Source organism: Mus caroli, unplaced genomic scaffold, assembly GCF_978045245.1.
Source record: "Mus caroli unplaced genomic scaffold, Mus_caroli_1 scaffold_13, whole genome shotgun sequence".
Classification (NCBI taxonomy): domain Eukaryota; kingdom Metazoa; phylum Chordata; class Mammalia; order Rodentia; family Muridae; genus Mus; species Mus caroli.
This window is the reverse complement of record NW_028227268.1, coordinates 53,787,501-53,795,870: the sequence shown is the minus strand read 5'-3', so window position 1 is coordinate 53,795,870 and position 8,370 is coordinate 53,787,501. Positions and strand designations below refer to the sequence as shown.

At 49.2% G+C, this 8,370-nt stretch overlaps 1 protein-coding gene across 1 annotated transcript in view; it reads left to right on the top strand.

The window, feature by feature from the left end:
* The first annotated feature begins 6,823 nt into the window (after positions 1-6,823).
* Alox12b (arachidonate 12-lipoxygenase, 12R type) overlaps positions 6,824-8,370 on the top strand; it is a 12,787-nt gene continuing 11,240 nt past the window's right edge. The window contains exons 1-2 of the mRNA XM_021177596.2: positions 6,824-6,987; positions 7,874-8,078. Of these exons, the coding sequence (XP_021033255.1) occupies positions 6,841-6,987; positions 7,874-8,078 (352 nt within the window). The 5' untranslated portion in view covers positions 6,824-6,840. The remainder of the gene's footprint in view (positions 6,988-7,873; positions 8,079-8,370) is intronic.

The window sequence follows — 8,370 nt, the reverse complement described above, 5'->3', positions numbered from 1 at the left end:
AAATGCTCCTGAGCAGGAGAGGGAAGGACTAGGGTGGGTCATGGGAATCCGGTTCCTCAGAAAGCCAGCTTTGGAGATTTATTGGGAAGACACACCTGGTGGTGTGGAGGACTTCTGCCCGGACTCCGCATGTCTGAGGGGAGATGCAAGAGAGGCTCAGCCTGCACTTCTGTCTAATGGGGTTGTTCCGGCACGGAGGCTGGATTCCCCACCAGTGGGGAAATCGTCACACGTGCCGGTCTCTTCTCTGCCGACCTAGAGCAAGTTTCCCCGACCCAGAGGTCCCAGAGAAATGGGAGTCGGAAGAAGCCCTGGAAAGTCCCTCCCTGAACTGGTGTTCTGGGATCTGTTTGACTCATAACTGTCTCCCCACCTTTGCTCTCAACATCAGGGAAGCAACCGAGAATTCCCCAAGCTGACTCCTGCTTTCAGTTAATGGAGCGATGGACGGACTCCACATCAACAGAGGAGTTCTTACAGATGGTGGCAAATGTAGTCAGAAACACAAACCAGACGGCACGCGCTGGTGTGACTGGAGGGGAGGGATTAGGTGTGGTGGCTGGCGAAGGTCTGCCAAGGACATGACACTGGAGACCAGACCCAGACCTCAAGACAAAGACAAACAAATAATGAACCAAACAAACGAGCAGACAAACAAACAAACAACAAACAAACCACTCTGAAAACAGTTTGGAGGGGGAGTGTTACAAATCAAGGGCACATGTTCCAGACACAGAATGGAAGCCAAAGTGGCTACAACAAGATGTTGAGTCACACAGGTTCCCGTCTATGGTTAGAAGGGCGATGCTTTTTGAGCAAGAGACAGGTATGATTTGATTTTGTCCTCTTTGTCCCAGAGGAGTGGGGCCCCAGGGGATTGTTATCAGCCTTTCAGGCTTGGGGTGAGGCAAGGTCTGGGGGGGGTGCCCCAATAGTGAGGACCTAGCTCCTAGTGTAGGTGGGTGCCAGGAGCCTCCCCTGCGAATGTGCATCTATTCCAGGGCCTCTCACGTTTGCTGGTCCCACCCCTGGTCCAGGAGAACCAGTTCTTCAGTGAGCACCTACCCAGAGTTATGCATCCAAGTTTGGGTCACAAATGGGGAGTGTCCATTCATATCCGTATGCCTAATCCCATCCAAGTCCCCAGCTTCAGTCCTGGCCCCACGTTCCTGGCCCCACTCACGTATTTTACTACACCTGTCTCTTTTCTTTTTTCTCCTAAGGAACATAAGTTTCACCTGAGGCTTGAAGCTGGATCAAACCCAGAGTGGTCACTCTAGCTTTTGGGGTAAATGGGTTGGCTTAGAGGAGATTTTTCTTCTTATTTATTTATTTATTTATTTATTTATTTATTTATTTATAAGATGGGGTGTCTCTGTCTAGCCCTGGCTGTCCTGAAACTCGCTCTGTAGACCAGGCTAGACCAGGCTGGCCTCAGATACAGCTATCCACCTGTTTCTGCCTTCTGAGAGCTGGGGTGAAAGGTGTGTGCCACCATCTCCTAGCTTTATTTTGAGACTTGTTGCTACTGGGTCATGATTGGAGACAGCTTTTCAAGGGTAGAAATAATTCTTTCTATGCAAGGCCACCCATCTTCTTTTATACCTCAGTCACATTCTGTCTCTCTCCCAAGCCTCTTCTACCCAGTCCTCTAGGATACCCATGAGCCTCTACCTCCTCATTCCCACGTACCCAATACTCATCTTACTAAGAGACTAGGTTACATTTGGGCCTCTTATCCTTCCTTAGTCCCTAGGATCTGTAATCCCCAGGGAACCTGGGATGCCATTCCCCAAGTCCCCAGTCTCAGTTTATCTCCTCCAGCAGCACTCTCACTAGCAGACCCCTGGAGGCACAGTCTCCAGGGTGGGGGAGTGGCTAGGAAATTTTGCATGGATTGCTGCTGAGATGCACATTTGCATATTCAGGTTCTCTGCATCCACAGAGTCATGAGGGTGGCTGAACACAGCCCAGGAGGGCGGGCCTGACCGGCCTAACAGCTCCTGTCCTCAGCCCAGGATGGCCTTGTGCCTAGGGGGACGAAACAGCCTGCCAGTCATCCAGGAGTTTGGGCTATGACCTTCCTCCTCAGTATTCTCTTCTTCACCCTTCTCCTTAACCCATTCCTGGCCTCCACCACTCCTCCTGAATGTAGTTTAACCTAGCTTTACTCTGTGAATTTTCACCTACCCCCAGCTCTCTCCTCCTCCTCCTCCTCCCCTTCTCCTTTCCTTCTCCTTCTCCTTCTCCTCTCCTTCTTCCCCTTCCCCTTCCCCTTCCCCTTCCCCTTCCCCTTCCCCTTCCCCTTCCCCTTCCCCTTCCCCTTCCCCTTCCCCTTCCCCTTCCCCTTCCCCTTCCCCTTCCCCTTCCCCTTCCCCTTCCCCTTCCCCTTCCCCTTCCCCTTCCCCTTCCCCTTCCCCTTCCCCTTCCCCTTCCCCTTCCCCTTCCCCCCTTCTTCTTCTTCTTCTTCTTCTTCTTCTTCTTCTTCTTCTTCTTCTTCTTCTTCTTCTTCTTCTTCTTCTTCTTCTTCTTCTTCTTCTTCGTTGTTCAAGACAGGGTTTCTCTGTGTAGTCCTGGCTATCCTGGAACTTGCTCTGTAGACCAGGCTGGCCTTAAACTCAGAGATCCACCTGCCTCTGCCTCCAAGTATTAAAGGCGTGTGCCGCTGCCGCCACCATCCAGCCACCATTATCTTATTGCTAATCCACCCAGTCTTTACGTTCCAGGGCTAGATAGCTCAGTGGTTAAGAGCACAAACTGTTCTTCCAGAGGACTTGAGTTTGATTCCCAGCATCCATGTCAGATATCTCCTAACCACCTACCTGTTCCTGGTGCATCTAATACCTCTAGACTCCAGAGGTAGCCCCTTATGACTAAAAATAAAACATCTTAAAAAAAATACCAAGACTCATATTTCAAGAGTCTCCTTGATATCAGGTAACATGGCAGGAGACTGGGAGAAAGCCAAACCAAGTGAGTTACAGGCTACATGATTAAGTACAGAGGGTAAATGGATACAAAACAAATATAAATTTATTTTCTCCAGATTATTTAATATCCAAAATCATATTGAATAAATAAGCTTGCTTGTCCTCATGGTGGCTGTACGGCCGAGAACCATTTATAGTTAAATTGAGCCTTCCTTACAAAAGCCCCAGTTTATTTTTGTTTTCTTTTCTTTTCCAATGTGGGGATCAAATCCTGGGCTTGAACTTAGTAGGCAAGCGCTGTGACTGCTTCCGGCTACTCTGTGTGGCCCCATGCTTTATCTTGTCCCCCGGTTTATATTTTCCGTCTTCACACTTGCTGCAACTTGATCTTATTTAATTTCTTTGGCTGTTATGTAATGTTATCTATCTCCCTCATTAGAATGTTAGTTCCATGAGTGCACAGTTTGTTTTGGTTACGCTATGTTCTCCAAGCCGGATACAGAGCTGGGCACGTAGCAGGGGCTGGTGAATGAAGAAAATGTGCATGGTACCATCCCAAAGGCAAGGGAGAGATGCTGCCAGGCTTGATGAGGCATGGTGGGGAGCACTCGGTGACATAAGCACCCTAGGATTTGAGTCACGAAAAAGTCATTTCGGTTCCTAGCCCCGACCACATTCCTGTTTCTAAGCTGGACCTGAATGGCAGTCACAATCCCCTCCTTCTTCCAACCCGGAACTACCGGTTACCTCATCTTTGTCTCAGGGTCTGACTCTGTCCCTAAGTTGGCATGGTCACTGTGTGACCTTTCCTTGATGGTGACGGGAGGGTGACACCTGGGAGGAAACCAGAACTCCTGCTTCCTGGTTGACAGGCACTGCCCTGGGAGGTGGACCAGAAGAGGGAAGTTCCAGAAGATGGGACATGACTCTCTCCTCACTCTCCCTGGGTCTCAGACACTCTCTGGTGGGAGCAGAAGTCAGCTCTCCCATTACCACTCCTCCTGTCAGCTCCGACCCTGCTCCCTGCTCCTTACCTCAAGGTGCCATCTGTCCCCAGCTCTCCCCCTCCCCCCTCTGTTAGATGCTACAATTTTTTTTTTTTTAAATCAGAAACAAGTCCTGGTCCCTTGGTCTCAATATCCTCCTATCTCAAATTTATTTTCTCCAGATTATTTAATATCCAAAATCATATTGAATAAATAAGCTTGCTTGTCCTCATCTTGCTAGTCAGTAAATCCCAAGGCCATTTTGCCCCCTTGAGTCTGAGATGCTTGGAAGAGTGTGCTCTAGGCTGTGAAGAGAAGGAACTGAGAGAAAGAGGGAGACAAGAGAAGGCTAGGTTCCTGACCAACTCAGTCCTCATTGGATCCTAACCCTCATTCCAGCTTTTTCTAATTTTACTGCTTTCAAAGAAAAAGATATTTATTTGATGTGTATGTACGAGCATGTATGTGAGAGTATGTGCCATAGTTCATGAGTTCATGTATGGGGGTCAGAGGTCAACTTTCATCAGTCAGTTCTTTCCTTGGACCATGTGGGCCTAGGGACTTAAACTCAGATCAGGTCATTAGACTCCACAGGGAAGTACATTTATCCACCGAACCATCTCTGGCTCCCATCTCCTTCCATCCATTCTGGTGGCTTTGTTGTTGTTGTTTCTGGTTTTTGGTTTTCTGACAGCATCTACTATCTAGTCCTGACTGACCTGGAATTTGCTATGTAGATCAGGCTGGCTTTGAACTCGCAGAGATTCACCTACTCACCTACCTGTGCCTTCAGAGTGCTGGAATTAAAGGCATGAGCCATCATGACCAGCAATATTACTTCTGTTTTGTTTTGTTTAGACTTCCTTGGTAAGAGTATGTTCTTTACAATACTGAAGAACAGCATAGATACAGTAAAATGTGTCAAGTGTCCTACATACAAGCCAGATCAGCAGAGAACATTCTAGCTGCCTACATGGTTTCCCCATTCCAAAAGCACTGAATTGTGTAGGAGGTGGCAAGTTTTGTCTGTCCTGAAACTTTGGATCAGTGGAATAAGAAATGTCTGAATGTATGGTATAGTTCACTCCATATATAATCTCTAGGGTGTTCATCTGTAAAATACCTTAATTTGGAGACTGGTACGGCTCAGCAGTTAAGAGAACTGCTGCTCTTCGAGAAGATAGGGGTTCAATTCCCAGCACCCACATGGTGGCTCACAGCCTTCTCTTACCAGGGGACCCAATGCTACCTTATGGCCTCTGCAGACACCAGGCGCCCAAGTGGTAAACAGACACTCCTACATAGATATCCACACATCTAAGACAAAAAGTTTTTTTTCAATCTTAATTCTCTCTCTCTTTTCTTCCTCTCTTCCTCTCTTCCTTCCTCTCTTCCTTCCTTTCTTTCTTTCTTTCTTTCTTTCTTTCTTTCTTTCTTTCTTTCTTTCTTTCTTTCTTTCTCTTTCCTCTCTCCCTCTCTTTCTTCCTTTCTTTCTTCCTTCCTTTCTTTCTTTCTTTCTTTCTTTCTTTCTTTCTTTCTTTCTTTCTTTCTTTCTTTCTTTCTCTTTCCTCTCTCCCTCTCTTTCTTCCTTTCTTTCTTCCTTTCTTTCTTTCTTTCTTTCTTTCTTTCTTTCTTTCTTTCTTTCTTTCTTTCTTTCTTCCTTCCTTCCTTCCTTCCTTCCTCTCTTCCTTTCTTCCTTCCTTACTTTCTTTCTCTCTCTCTCTTTCTTTCTTCCTCTCTCTCTCTTCCTCTCTCTCTCTTCCTCTTTCTCTCTCTCTCTCTCTCTCTCTCTCTTTCTCGGTGAAATGATGGTCTTCCTTTGTAGCTCAGGCATCAGAGGCTCTTGGCTCAGCCTCCCAAGTAGCTGGAAGTTGAGGTGTGGACCACCGTGCCTGACTCTAGCCTGACCCCTTTTGGGGTTGGAGATTGAATTCAGAGTCTCCCACATTTTCTTCATGTTCTCTACAGTGAACTGAAGTCCTTTAGTCTTATTCTCCTGCCTCAGCTGTTCTCTCAACTGTCCTCTTGTGTATCAACACCAGGTTCTCCTAAAGGCATGAGCCATCATGACCAGCAATATTACTTCTGTTTTGTTTTGTTTAGACTCCCTTGGTAAGAGTATGTTCTTTACAATACTGAAGAACAGCATAGATACAGTAAAATGTGTCAAGTGTCCTACATACAAGCCAGATCAGCAGAGAACATTCTAGCTGCCTACATGGTTTCCCCATTCTAAAAGGAAGCAGCAGCTACAGGCTTTAGGCTCCAAACCCTTCCACCCTGCATCTCTAGTTCCTTGTGGTCTTTAGTCTCCTGGCTTCAACATTCTTCCCCATGTGTACTGCAGGCCCTGGGTTCTAACGCAAAAGCAGGAGGACACTGGACAGCACGTCTGTATCACTCCTCATGCCTTCCAAAGCAGGTCACTTCTGATTTTGGCCAGGTTCAGCATGGGTGCCTGTCGCTGCAGCCAATGGGGGCGAACGGCTTATTAGTTTGATAAAGATCTGAAGGCCCTGCCCCGCCCCCTCCCCCAACTTCCCTGGGGCCCTGGCTCAGCCTAGACAGCTCCCACACCCTGAAGGCTGCTTCAGCCTCAGCATCTTCTATCCGCCCTCTCAGCGCCCTGCCTGCGGTTCCTCCCCATCAGCTCCTATAGGTTTCAAGTGCAGACGCCTGCTCACGGGCCACTGGCTCGGCTCCGCCTCATCTGCCAGGCTCACATCCCTCTCGCCCCGCCAAGGGCAGCAGCTGCTCCCGGCTCCAGAGGCATTCGCGGGACAGTGGTTCCCGCTGACTGCTCCATCACTGACAGCTCCATCACTCTTCGCTGTCTGGCTTCCCTTGTCTACCTCGTTTCTAACTGTGTGGCTTTAGCCATAGTGTCCGGGATTGAGCCCTCTCTTGGCTCCTGAAGAGCGGCCATGGCCACCTACAAAGTCAAGGTGGCCACGGGCACTGACTTCTTTTCGGGGACGCTGGATTCAATTTCACTGACCATCGTGGGGACCCAAGGAGAGAGCCATAAGCAGCGGTTGAACCACTTTGGGAGAGACTTTGCCACGGGTGCGGTAAGTGCGCACGCGTCACACAGGATGGATGGAGGCTTGGGGTGGATGGAGGTATCTGGTAGGCAGTCAGACCTGGGCCAGGGGACTGGAGAACCAAGGACCACTCTGACACTGTGGGCTCCCAACTGGTTCCCTATCTCTCCCCACACATATTCATCCTCTTTGCTCACTCTTCTCTCATTCTTTCCAACCAATACATCCTTCTCCCTCTTCTTTCCTTGCCCCCTCCTCTTCTCTTTGAGCTTATCCACCTCTCTCAGTTTTCTTCCACACCTTAAGGTTTCTTCCATTCTCATGCCTTTCCATCACCTCTCTCCCATCCTTACTCACTCTTCCTCAGCCAAGTTGCATCACAACTGGCTTCCATTTGCATTGGATTCTCTGTGACTTCAAATGGCATCCGACCAGCCTGGCCAGTGGGGACCTGCTTTGCCCTAATGGAAGCCACTCTGTGATTTTGATAGCCTTCTGCTCCTGTGTGACCTGAATAGGCTCCATCATCTGTGTGGCCACTTCTGAATTCTTACATCTTCCTTGAAAAGTGGGAGAAGGGCAGGGGGGCACTCTGCTGTCCAGTCTAGGACTGCAGGATGCTAGGAAGTCCTGGGTGCTGACTCTTTTGCCCCCAAGATTCTAAATAGCTCCTGCAGCCTCAAGTGACTGGGGCCAGGACCTTAGGAAGGATGGATAAGGCAGGGGTCTTTCCCTGCCTTGGGTAGATGGGCCCAGCAGAGGGCAGCCAAGTCAGAGGGTTCACATCTGTGCCTTCTCTTTATCCTTGCTTTCTGCACTCCTCAGTCCAGCAGGGGAGTGTCACTAACATGAGCAGGTAAAGGGTAAGCCTACAGGAACTGGCCAGGTCACTCAGTCCCCATGTTTTGTGCAGGTGGATGACTACACGGTACAGTGCCAGCAGGACCTGGGGGAGCTTATCATCATCCGTCTGCACAAGGAGCCTCACTCCTTCCTAGCCAAGGACCCCTGGTACTGCAACTATGTGCAGATCTGTGCTCCCGACTGCCGTGTCTACCACTTCCCAGCTTACCAGTGGATGGATGGCTATGAGACCCTGGCACTACGGGAGGCCACAGGTGAGCCAGCACTGACCATCTTATCCCATGCAGGGAGTTTCCTTACTCTTGCCCAGCTACTCCAGATTGGCCACTTCAGGATCCCATCAAGTCAATCAGGCATGGACAGCCTTAGTGCCCTTGGCTGCTCTGGGCTCAGCTTAGGGCTGCACACTGAAGGAACCCAAGTGTATGAGGCCCAGGGAGTACTACCAGCTCATGCAGGGAGCACTATCAGCTCATGTAGGGAACACTATCAGCTCATTCAAAGACCATTCCCACATCCTGAGGCCCAGGGAGCACTATCAGCTCA